This window comes from Spea bombifrons, chromosome 10 (genome assembly GCF_027358695.1).
Source record: "Spea bombifrons isolate aSpeBom1 chromosome 10, aSpeBom1.2.pri, whole genome shotgun sequence".
In the NCBI taxonomy this organism is placed as follows: domain Eukaryota; kingdom Metazoa; phylum Chordata; class Amphibia; order Anura; family Pelobatidae; genus Spea; species Spea bombifrons.
In genome coordinates, this window is record NC_071096.1 from 8,041,820 (window position 1) to 8,055,147 (window position 13,328).

At 38.6% G+C, this 13,328-nt stretch overlaps 1 protein-coding gene across 1 annotated transcript in view; it reads left to right on the forward strand.

Moving 5' to 3' along the window:
- Positions 1–8,263: 8,263 nt before the first annotated feature.
- LUZP2 (leucine zipper protein 2) overlaps positions 8,264–13,328 on the forward strand; it is a 147,249-nt gene continuing 142,184 nt past the window's right edge. Inside the window, exon 1 of the mRNA XM_053449640.1 lies at positions 8,264–8,593. Coding sequence (XP_053305615.1) covers positions 8,526–8,593 — 68 coding nt within the window. The 5' untranslated portion in view covers positions 8,264–8,525. The remainder of the gene's footprint in view (positions 8,594–13,328) is intronic.

A 13,328-nucleotide genomic window follows, 5' to 3' on the forward strand; every position in this document is an offset into this window, starting at 1 on the left:
AGTTTTTGACTGTTTCCTCTCTATTTAGCAATTGCTACAAAGGACAGAGAACTCTTCTCGCTTCATTTGCTGCACATTTGAATGCCCACCATGCTCAGCCAGTCTTACTACATACAATATTTAGTGTCTTATGTATCTTCTGCACTGCCCTAGGCTTAACCCAGGGCAGCTTCACTGGCCATCTCTGTCATGGCCCTTAGTGATGTCATTTCCTGGCACTCCACTGTTTAAAGACATGCAGCACTGGGTGGAAGTAATCCATAGCGTCCATGGTGCCCACACACTGCTGTTCTCATTAGTGTTAACAATCAGTGATCTCCCTTTTAACAGGCCCATTGAACAGTGGTGCTACAGGGACTCTGATCGCCAAAAAGAGTGATTGACTTCCTGTTATGCGGCTCCCCTGGACCTGCCACCCTGGGCCTAGACCTAGTCACCCTAGGCCAAAATGTGTCACTGACCATAAGCATACCTGGGAGCTTTCTAAATGAGCAGACCATGATGCACTGGAACCATTAACCATTTAATAGCCCATTGTGAAGATTCTAGGTAGTTACTCGCCAAATCCAAATGGCGCTAATCATACCTGGTAACTCTACGGGTTTCGCCTGGAGACTCCGGGAGAAGCGCTGCGTCTCTGGTTCTCCTTGTCGTTACCCGAATCCTCCAGGTTGTGGGAACAGGATCCTGACACTCCCCACTCGCCACCCAGTTCCCCCTTAAATGGAGATGTGTCCCACAACATCGGCCACAGACGTATTCGGGAATGTCCACTACCTTCAGCAGGACCACCCACTGATGTCAGCGAGTAGTCCTCGCCATGTCTCGCAAGGGTGGTCTCTGGATAGCTGGAGCTCAAAAGTTCTCAGGTATGGCTATAATACCTGTTTTCAAGGGAACCCTTGCCTTGTGATTAATTAAGTCAACTGCATTCAACCAGGGATATCAACAATAACATACTGCTAGAAAAAGCACCAATTGGCAGTCTTATATCTGAACACATTTTTTCCACTTTTTGACACACCTCTGAAGTATTATCCGTTGTCTTGGATAATTCTAAAAGTATGCCTGATAGTTAAAAAAAATATCATTCTCCAGTTACTTTCCAGACTTGAGGAGAAAACAATGTGTCCTGCTGTCACTTCATACTGTAGAAGTAAAGAGATGAGTGAATATTTTTCCACAGGTTTTCCAAAACATCCAGAAATCGTAGTAAATGTCAAATTTTTCACTTAACAGATAGATGAGGGAGCATTTCTGTGTATGGCTGATGAGAGGGGAACTCCTGGGTTTGCTGTCAGCAAAGTCTTCTGTGACATTTTTTTTAATGCCAACTATACCATTTTATCAAAAAGGTGCTCTCAAATTATTATTATTAACTGCTGGATCTTTAGCATTGAAACGGCCATATTTATATTTTTAAGTAGATATTCATATCTGAAATTTAAAATGACAGTTAATGGTCCCTGACTGCCTTACCAACATAGTCAACGTGCACAGATAAGCAGATTCATTTTATTTGTAATTACAGATGCATTATCAAGTGTTCTTGCAGTGTAAGTAAGTTTCTTACCGTGGTTCAACATTAGGTCAAGCACAGTAGCCAACTATGCTTGGAAAATTGGCAGCAGCACGTGGCGGCAGGGCCTCACTAAGGAGGTGCGAGGGATGCACTTAGTACTAGGTGTCCCAGGGCTCCTTCTAACTGGCCCAAAATTGATAGAGCCGGGGGTCTGTCCCTTCATATTTCTGCTCCAGCGCTCCCTAGGACTGTGTGCCGGCGATTGATGCCGAGCATAACGCTATAACATCATAGCCCAGTGTTCTCTATTGAAGCCATGTCCCCTGGAAGGGAGCACTGAAGCAGAGGTTTGAAGAAATAGACCTCGCACTCCTGCACTGGATTGTAGCCCATGGAACCAGCATAGCTAAGTGGAAGGGACCTTGACTGGGTGAGGAGGTGGGCATAGGTTTATGGGGTTAAGGGACATTGATTAGGGGACTTTGAGAGGTCCTGTATAAATAGGTCCCTTAAAGTTGTGTCACTTTTAATCAGTTTTTCTTACCTGAATTTCCAACCCTCCCCCCTGTTATTAGTAGGATGATTGGGGGTCTTCTCCTCACTGTCACAGTGGCAGGGCTGGTCAGTGTAACGTGGGGGTGGAATAATGGTTGGTTAATAGGAAATAGTGTATTTCTGGTTTGGTTGGTGGTTTCGAGCTGGTCAGTGGCTCAGAACCTGGTGTGGGAAAGGTGCATCTCGGTATGATCTTTCCCGATTGGTTTTGGTGTTGGGGTTAATGGTGTTGTTATATGTATGGGAAGGGGGGTGTCATTGTTAGGTGGATGATTGGAAAACAGTGGGGAATTCTGCTATTGACTTTATTGTGTTAATAATTGATTCATATACATATTAAAATCTGTGGTCAATATAGGGGTATAAGGCATTTCTGGAGGCAGGGTGGCATATAAGGGGTTAAAAGGCATATCATGGGGCAGAGGGGCATTTAGGGGGTATTAGGCATTTCTGGGGGCAGAGTGGCTAGCCTGGGGGCACATGTGCATAACTAGGGGGCAGGATGGCAAATACAAGGAAATAAAAAACAAAAAAAACAAACATTTCTCAATCATAGATTTTATTAAATATGAAAAATTGTTTACATTGAAGAATGATGTGATCACTGTTTTGTTCCACTGAATAAAATTGAACTTTTTCATCTAAAAATGTTTGCAGTAGCAAATGTTTTGATTCCAAAATCAAAGGGCAGTGTACATGTATATGTGTGTGTGTACGGGCAGTGTGTATGTGTGTATAAGGGCAGTGTACATGTATGTATGTGTGTACGGGCAGTGTCCGTGTATATGTGTGTAAGGGCAGCGTACATGTCTATATGGTTCTTTAAGGGCAGTGTACATGTGTTTCTGCGTGTGTAAGGGCAGTGTACGTGTATATGTGTATGTAAGGGCAGTGTATGTGTATATGTGTGCGTGTAAGGGCAGTATACATGCATATGTGTGTGAGGGCAGTGTATGTGTATATGTGTGTTTATGGGCGGGTGTGTATAAGGGCAGTGTATGTGTATATGTGTGTGTAAAGGCAGTGTATGTGTATATGTGTGTGTACAGGCACTGTATGTGTATATGTGTGTGTAAAGGCAGTGTATGTGTATATGTGTGTTTATGGGCAGGTGTGTCTAAAGGCAGTGTGTAGGGGTCCTGGGAGGGAGGCTAACATTAGCCTTTTTTAATAAAATAAAAAAATCTCTGCTGCTGTGGACTACTCTTCCAATGATGCTCAGAAAGCATTATGGTGGACACCTGGCTGGCTAAGAATCATAGGAATTTTAGCTCACAGCTAGCATCTGCAGCTTTACTGTTGCTACACTTCCCATGACGCTCAGCCAGCATCATGGAAGTAGTATGTCTGGCTGAGCCTTATGAAAATTCAATTCAATGGGGTGGTTATTTTTAATATGCATAACTGTGCTGAGAAAAATGAAGCGTGTTTTAAGTGGCGATGCAAGCGCGACATTTTAAAGTGCAATTGCTTGTATTGGTGAGTTCCGTGAGATTTAAAAAAATGTTTTGAAATGTTGGGAGGTATGCACTCACAATCAGCCAACGTTGTGAGCTCGTAAGGCTAGGTTTCCACTTGGGTTTTTGTCCGGCGTTTTTTTCTTGATGAAAAACGCCAGGAAAACTGCCAAGAAAACTGCCACTGCATTTACCTGCGTTTTGGCGTTTTTCTGCAGTTTTTTCTGGCGTTTTAGCCTTTCTGTGGAAATTGCTTTTTTTGACCTTAGGCAGTTTTTCCAGCCTTTACACGTTAGAAGTTTCACCCAGCTAAAAGGGATTAGGATAAATGGCAAGTATCTGCCCTCTCCTGATGTCATTTACTTGGTAGACCCTTTTGTCTCTTTTCTGTGGTTTGTAAGGCATGCTTTATTCCGAATGTCTGCTCCTCTGGGAAGATTGGCCCCAAATGATGGTGCAAATTGTTTGCTGTTGCTTTTGGCACGCAGGATCCGGTCGCGTATGTTTGTTTGTAATGGCATGTTTGTTCCAAATGGTGTAAAATTCAATATGAACCAGTCCAGGACTTTGTTTTGTGTGAAACTGTTTGTTTTCAGCCTATTTCTCGTAGGACACACAGATACTGGGTCCATCCTCTGCATTGTAACTGTGGAAAAAACGCCATAAAAAACGCCAAGGCAATAAACCCACATGGCTTTTTCATGGCGTTTTTTCTCTCCCATAGACTTCTATTGGAGAAAAACGCCAAGATTTCTTGCAAAAAACGCCAGAGTGTGAACATGCTGCGATTTTGAAAAACTGCCACAGAGCCCAAAAAAGCAGAAAAACGCCAAAGAGGACTGAAAAAACGCCAAACAGAAAAACGCCAAGTGGAAATGGCATTTTGCGATTTCCTATTGAAGAACAGCTAACATCTGGCTGCAGCGTTTTTCACTAAAAAAACGCCAGGTGTCGCTATTGGCGTTTTTATGGGCGTTTTTAGCAAAAAAAAAACAAGTGGAAATCTAGCCTAAGAGACATGAGATGAGGACAGGGGCAGAGAGAAGTTAAGATCCAATAAGGGACTATAGGGAAACTCTAAGCCTGGGAGGTATAAATGAATGGCCATTTAAAACCACTCAAGCAGTTAGAAGTATGATGTCTTTTCTTAGGTTACAAATCTTTTACTGCAAGGGGTTAAAAACAACTCAACATTATTGATGTCGAGGGCTGATTGGAAAATCTATTATACAAATCTTGAAACCCATATTAACAATAGAATCAGCGTAACAGGTACAAATGGTTTCATTGAATCTCCAATTGCTTTCTTAACACTGGAAAACAAGTTTGTCAAAAGATGTCAAAGAAGGAGGTGGGGGTAACGAGTGGTGTTATTGTTCATTTTTGGCACAATCTCTTACAATGCGGAGAGAACATTATTCACATTGTCTAAGCTGCTGAACGGGATTGTACATTGTCCAAAATATTTAGGCGAGGAGGCATTATTCTGCCAGGAGTATGTACAAAGTGTATTTAATGACACTTAAACTTGAATATTTTTTAAGATGTTTAAAAAGTCATTGCATTTTCAGTAAATATTTCTAGAATTGTTTTACCTTTCGCAAGTTTGCTAATAAAGGGGTTAATTTGTTGCAGCAAAATGTCCTGTTTATTTTTATAGTTAAGTGACTTAAGAACCAGTGATATATATTCTCTTTAATGGTTAATACCTTAATATTACAGTTTTCTTTATGATGAACTAAGAAAAAGAGAATCTTTATGAGAAAAGAGAATCTTACTGCTGCATTCGATTTTCAGCAGTTAGAATACTATAATATATATATATATATATATATATATATATATATATATGGGTTTTATTGTAGATGATACTGAAGGACTAACGATTCACACGCAGTATGGTCTACAATGGAATCCTTATTATAATGCATAGTTACATGTATTACAGTTAATAATATTTAACCCTTTTTTTTTTTTACAATATTACCATCTCTAATCACTCCAACTCCAATATTAGATTAATTATGTGTAATATTATATGGTGCTTAGGATAAGATTATGTTTGTGAATATCTGTGCATTCATCCCCAGCATATAAATCACTGAAATGGTACATTTCCTTGTACACCTTTAGTATGGGTTAGAATGCCCAAGAGCTCCCCCTACTGGACATTTTGTTTAACTATTAAATAAAGTACATATTCACAGAGCATGTGGCATTCTATTCAGTATAATATTTCACAAATGTAACTTAAACAATAATATGAATAACAAATGTTTCTCAAATTACATTAAAAAAAGATTTGATCACACACAGAATAATGCTTTGTATGGAATGGTGAGATAGGGAAATGAATTACAGCTAATATCACCATGGCGGTGTCAAAAATATAGTTTGCATGTAAATAACTCTGTTCACCTTACAGCTTATTTTGAAATATTTGAGGAAGCAGTTTTGGACACAAAGTTTCTCAGCCATAAATTGATGTCCCCTGAATTATTCATTGTGCATAAAGCTCTTACAAAGCATGCAGTGTTTGAGAATATATTACCCCATCCATAACTGGGGTAGGATTATCGCTGGTGCAGTAGTTGCAAGATTGAAAGAAGGGCTGATTTAAATTTGAAGTTGAAATGTCATTATTCCCAACCTCCTAAAAACACACTACTTCTAAAACAGGTTAGTATGAATTAAAAATAAGCAAACTGTGAGTTTTACTGCATATTTTGTTTAAGTTTTTAAACATGTCAAGAAGTTAAACATATTGATGTTGTGATATTTTTATTCTAAATGGTACAGAACTAAATGTATTTTATTAAAGGTCCTGCCCCATGTTGGCATAACATATGTTTTTTGGAAGGGGGCCAGGGGCATCGCTGCCAGACAGCTTAAGTGTGTCGGTCACCTTGCGGCGCCAGGGTTGGTGTCCCTTCTTGTCCCATGGTAGTTACAGCCCTGCACCTGGTATAGAGAGTTGCACCAGGTTTTGCTACCATAACCATGTCGCTGCAGACTTAAATGTTCCAACATCCCTTCTCCCCTCTTGTTAAGGTAGATATGCTTTAGAAATAAGGACCATTATGTTCAGGATGTAGCCTTCTCTAAAATGTCGTGCCTCCCTTGATATGTATTTAAGAAAATTCATCGCTTTAGCAAAATAACGGCAATATCTAAAGATAAAGGACTGCAGAAAAATGTAAAGAGTGCAATGTTAAGGAAGGAAAGGGCATGCAGCTTGTCCATAGGATACACACCTTGCAATCTCCTGCCGATACCCTGCAAAGGATGGATGTATCTATCACATTTGGTGTCATCGTCACAAGAGGTGGATGGGCACAATACCTACCAAAATCATATTACAATTTATAGCAGAGTTCTAGAACTTTCCTTTTCCCTAATGCAGAAAAGTAACACAGCTGTCATTCCATTGAAAAAAGAAGGGTGCACAGTCCTCGAGGGCAGCAAACAAACCAAGAATTTTGTGTAGTTTAATGAAAATGCTGTGCTCAAGATGGGATACCCCAAAATTGTGACCTTCAAGGACTGCAGTTACACAGCACTGGAATAAAGCTTGTATAATGCAGACAGTTCCAAATAGTTTGAAGACCAATAGGGGCCCTAGGGACCTTCCAAAGTCATCTTCAGAATGATTTAAGAGATGCCACCAATTATATTTGTGTATCTGCAAAGATTGGAAACTAGAAGGTAGTAACATTTTAGGCTTTGTTCCAAACTTCTTGTTCTGGCAAAGGTGTTCCTTGTGGAGCAATACATTTCAAAACTGGTCCCAGTGGTGTAGAACGCATATAATTGCCTTCATGTCAACAAAAGAAACCACCAACTTTCTGCAGCCCTGTGTCTCCCAAGGAGGCAGTTAGATAATGGTACCTACGCCTTAGATATGTCAATAACAGACAGTATTTAAGCAAATAAGAGGGTTATCATTGATTTTAAATTGCAGTCAGTTAGTGAGATATTGACATAGATAAAAAGATGATCAATAGATGGAAATTTCAACTTTTCTGCATTTTTGAATATCCATATAGTCTTTAAAATATTTATTAATATTACTATAAATGGGCAAAACAAAATATTGATGACATAACGATGTGTGCCAGTCCAGATCCTGAATTTTTCCGGATTGCAAAAACACCCTATGCACAATGATGGGTTTTATTAGACCCCTGTCCTTAGCATTAGCGGAGCCAGCTCTGACCGGTGGTAAATAAATCATGTGTCAAGAGATGTGTTTGGCACATCTTACACATCTCCTGTAATGCAAATAGCTTGAGGGTTGGGAAACAGGGAAAATGCCTATGGGGGGCTCCTGCAGAATCCCTCCAAGAATTTGCATAAAGAAAAAACATACATTTAAAGGGAGGTCTCAGCTATAATATTCATTAAAGTGCATATGATGGCTGTAGTAACTCACAGTATATTTAGCTAAGACCCTGGACATGTGTTATAGCTGGTACTGTATTTTCTGGGTGAAATACACATTCGCAGGACCTATTAACCCTTTCAGAAGTCCATTTTGCAGAATCAGATGCTCATGATTGAGAATTCCAATGAATTGGCTTTTTAGGAAAAAAATTGGATCCCCATTTTTAAAGAAAGAGTTAAGTAGCATCCAGCAGACTCTCCCCTCTTTTCTCCCTGACTGCCACTTAAACTGCTGGTAAAAAAAAAAAAAAAAGACACCCCCCCTGGGGATATGAATAGAGTCAGTGTGTTGAATAATCACAGACTATCAGGCAGGAGCCTTGCAGCAGCAGCAGGTCCATAGCCTGTGACATCACACTTGGAGCTCAGATCCAGCTCAGAGTTGCTTTCATTAGCAAGTCTGTGGGTCTCTCTTGCATTTGCCAGATCTGTGGTATCTTTTGTACTGGATCATCCTGCTTTGAGGAAGGGCTACTTCAAAACCAGGAGAGGCTGGGTGGAAAACAATCTTACAATACACAACAAGCACAGACCAGGAAAGCTGCAGTATGAAATCCATCTCTGCTTGCTACTTATCCCTGTTTGTTCTGATGCCTGCACTGGTTTCCAGTACCAGGTAAGCAAAGATGCTTTTTTTTTGTTTTTTTTTTTACTAAGCTTTGTGTTCACATACACTCTGCATGTGTGTGATTAGAATGGAGAGATTGTCTTTTATTGGTAACACTGAAAGCATTTTGCCTGGAGATACACAATAGGGGCAAGTTTGAAGAATACCTTTGTTGATCTTAGGACTATTGTACTGGTTTTATGGGATCTACTCTGGATGAGGGATAGTGGGGGGTGACTTGGGGGGGATAACATGACTGAAAGTTGTTTTATTTATAAATGTGCATTATTGAATAATAAATCTGAACAATGTGTATGTACATTTTGAGACTTGCTCAATAAATGTGTAATAACACAAAATGCACCATACAAATATGCCAATATTATGTGTTGTTGTGTGTGTGTGTAATAATTGCAGTTGTGATTTCTGTTGCCAAACTGTGTTATAGCTGTGATTATATTGATAAAAAAAATCACCTTTGCTGATTAAAACTAAAGGATTATAATTATAACCTTCCTGGTTCATACATATTGAGATGAGGCAAAATTGGGGGGGGGGTAAAATGATCATCAAATTAGATGTCATAGGTGTGGGGCATCTAAATATATAACGTGTTGGTATTCTTCATATTACATTGTAACGTTTGGGATTAAACATTAAGAAGTACAAAGTTACCCATGCTAGTTTAAAATGAAATATATGTTGGAATAAATCCAAATTATTTAGTTCTTCTCGGAATTAACCCATGCATGTTTTTGTTTTTTTTTTTAAAGTTGGTTAACCGGATGTATTTAGATATTTCCTGTAGGACAGAAGAAGCTGACTGGTACCCTGTGCTGGTTAAGTTATATGAACACAAAGTGTGTCCTTCACAGCAGTCCAATTTAGAAGGACAGATTGTGTGATCTAACTCTGGTTATTCCCTCTAGCTATGAGGTCCCTTTATAGTTTTGTGCTGTGTTTTCTCATTAAAGCGATTGCGTGTCGATATATGGCGCCGTGGGACTTTACATTTAGCCGGCTTCTGTGATAACAATGACAGCATCCACTTTGTAACTGGGTGCTGAGACTTCTTTGCAGATAGAGAGACAAAACCTTGAGGAGCTCAATGAAAGTTATTAACTCCATTGACTTAAAGGGCATGTGGCGAGGGTAAAAATTGACGTGTTTATACAACTGGATTAGTTTTGAAGAAGCTGAGGCTCCATATGGAAGTTTTGATAAGAGACTGTGTATTTTTGTCACGACACCAAAGCGGAGATAGACCAAAGCATATCTTGATGGAGAGTTCTAACTCGAGTTGGAGAAGCCTTTCAATTTATGCAAGCTTGCGTACTGGGAACTTAAATATGGTAGCATATAGACTATCCCATAATATAATACATACGATTTAAAAATATTATCACATTTCTTATCTACCCCGCCATGACTCTATGAAGGTTAGTTTCAGCGTTAGGATCTTAAGTTAGAATCAAAGGTTGTCCGGTTGTCATGACGGATACTATGGACAGTCCAACTGTGATTATGGATCCTGCGCATTTACATATGTCATAAAACATACATATCGCATAATAAGAACAAAGGGACTCTGTTTAGCTTTTGTTGGAGAGAGACCGCTGTATGTTCTCAAGTTTTCAGACATTCCACCATTAGTCACTTTCTCTATTGTTGATATCTAAAATTGGTCATTTTTTGATGATTAATTATTACCATGATATTTCTGACCAAAAAAAAAAAAAATAATATATATGATAAAACGTGAAAATGTGATTCTGATGTAAAGTTTGAAAAGTGGTTTTGTCAGCCTAGAAACCAGTGCCATGGACCAGTCATCAGGAACATATAGTTGGTTGCTATGGTGATAAGAACACTTCTAACACTTTTGCACCAGAATCACTTTATTTATACACTACCTTCGTGCTATTACGTCATCAAGCAGCCAAGCTTGTTCCAGATTCTGAATATCTACATAATCATACCATTTGGCATACAATTGGTATTTTGAGTCCATTCAACCCAAATCAACCATTTACATGATGCGTTTAAAAAAGGAAAGAACATGGAATTGATTAGATTACAGAGAAATATCAATAATATATGACAGTCATAATATAGAATGCAAAATGGTATTTTATTTCCGAATCCTCTGTGTTTCTCTTGTCATTTGTTCTCAAATATAATTTGCAAAAGCTTAAGCAGAGGATATTGGCTGTTGCCATAGCGATTATGATACAGTAGTTTTGATTAGCGGCTTTTATTCTTTTGTGTTCGTTTTACAAAACCACAAAAAAAAATGGCTGTATTCCAAAAGAAACCATAAATTTAAAAAAAAATACGAGTTTTCTCAAATTAATTCATTTTCCTCTGAACTTTCTTTGTTGTTTTTATTCCAAGAAATCAATGCACACACACAAAAAAATCAAGGTTAAACTACATGGGGGGAAACAAGCTTTTTCATATGTTAGGATTGTCTCTGTTTAAAAATATCGGTCCATTTAGAAAAAAAAAATAATAATAAAACACAAATCAATTGCAAAGAATGAATATTCCCGAAATATCACAGCATGCACACGGCTCCCTCCATCAATACAAAATCAGACTCAAGACTATTTTAGAACAAAATAGCAATTTTAATACTTTGGTTATTGAACTTATGCTATTTTCCATCATCTGCTTCTTCGTACAAAGTTCAGGCAAAGGCGTGGAGTTTTAGGCAAAAGGTTTATTCACTAAAAGGAGCTCCTTGGCTTCGCTTTTCATTATGAAAGAGTCTATTCACAAAGTGTTACGGGGGGAAAGTTAATTTCAGAGGAGAAATGTTAGAAGAAGAGGTCATAATCTAAAACGGAAAGGTTAGACGTCTTATACGTGATTTAAGGAAGTTTTATGCTATTTAGAGCGTGCTAGAAAAATGGAACAGCCTGCCATTGGAGGTTTTCGAGGCTTATACAATGAGGGAATTTGATCATGCATGAGGCATATGGCTCCTGAGTCTATGGCCAAGGACTGATTAAGCTCTGAGTTTCTACATCAGAATAAATGGGCAGACTTGATGAGCTGAATGGGTCTCATTTGCCGTCACATTCTATGTTGATTATCTTGTGGATTGTGTTGGTATTAGAGGAATATGCAGGATTATAGAACGTTCGACATGTCACCTTGACACTGAAACCATAAAAGGTACAACATCTCCCTGAAGCCATCAGTTGTTCTATGTTGATGGCAATTAAGAGTATCCAGATGATGTATGAAGTCTGTTTACCATCTTGATAAGTAGTGGAATTAAAGCTAGATATTTTTTATACAAATGAAGAGTTAGAGAAATGGAGGAACCAGATCAGATAACGCGAGGATGTGTTTTAGCGATGATGTCGTTGTGCGTGAATCACTAGAAGACTTCTGGTAGTATCTGATAAGCCGGAGAAGTGATACCTCAGCTGAAGCACCTAAACAGATAATATGGGCTCGTCTTTCAGCTATTGAATTGATTCTTGACATGACATGAATTAACACATGTATCTGATCAGATGACAAGATGACAAAATGAAGCAATGACACCCACATGGAATATAATACATGTAATATATAAAGGTAAGCATGATGAGATTAACAAAGAAGTCCCTTGTTTTCAATCACTAAAAATATAATTAGACATATTTCCAAACCTGTCTCTCTTTTCTACATGCGTCTCTTTTTGATTCATCTGCTCCATAAACATTTCCATTGTTGATTTATTATATGGCAGGGACCTTACGAAACCTGCTTCTTCGGAAGATAAATTTTTACCGTCCCACAAAGAAAATGTATGTATATCCCAAAGGCACAGCCGTCTGGCTCTGCAGTACAGTATAAAATGTGATATATTGGAATTCTGTGTTCTTTTTTTGAAGTTGCTTGACCTACCATAGACATGAATTTCCTAGCAAAATATGACACCTTCAAAAACAGCTGGTATTAGTCAAAAAGTTGTCGAACTCTTCCAATGCACGGGAAGCCCAGCCTCTCAGTAGTAATAGTAAATATATCTAGGACAGGGGGGTAAAATGTGTTGTTAAGTTTCATAGTGTAATTTCTTAGCCCAATTGGCTGGACAAACACACTGACTCTTTGTCGTACTGCTAGAGGTAAACACCTGAATGGCTCAGTCTTACTCACCAAGTCTATACTGGAACTGACTTCATTAGCACTGCCGTAAAGCATCAGCTCAGTGTGGTGACTAAGCAGGGAAAGTCACCCAAAATATACCATGACTGACAACAATGGCGGCCTCCAGGTCTGCAGATAAAGGGAGTTTAATGGATCAAAATGAAATAAGACCAGGTTTTTGTCAGAGCCGATCTACATTACTGTATACAGGGCTGGGGTTTATGCTTTCATCGTTAACTATAATTCTACATCATCCATGATTCTATGTACAATGATGTATTTATTGTCCGAAGTTTAATATTTTGGTTGCCTTTCAAAGTGATTGAAAGTAGTAGTTTTTATAAATGAATCGCAGAAACATAGAAATCAGTTCTGTTCGACGATTAACTAGTGCAGTATTGCGCATGTCAAAGTTGAAAATGGTCTTTGATTGTTCCTATGTTGTTTTTTGTTTCCTTAGGAACAAAATGAAGGCGTTATTATGAAAGATCAAAAGGAGAAATACACATTTAGATAGGCTGTATCATTTGTGTCAACTTCATGGCTAAGTAATTTATTAAGGGATTCTTAGAATCAAATCGATTTGAGTCCTTAAGGA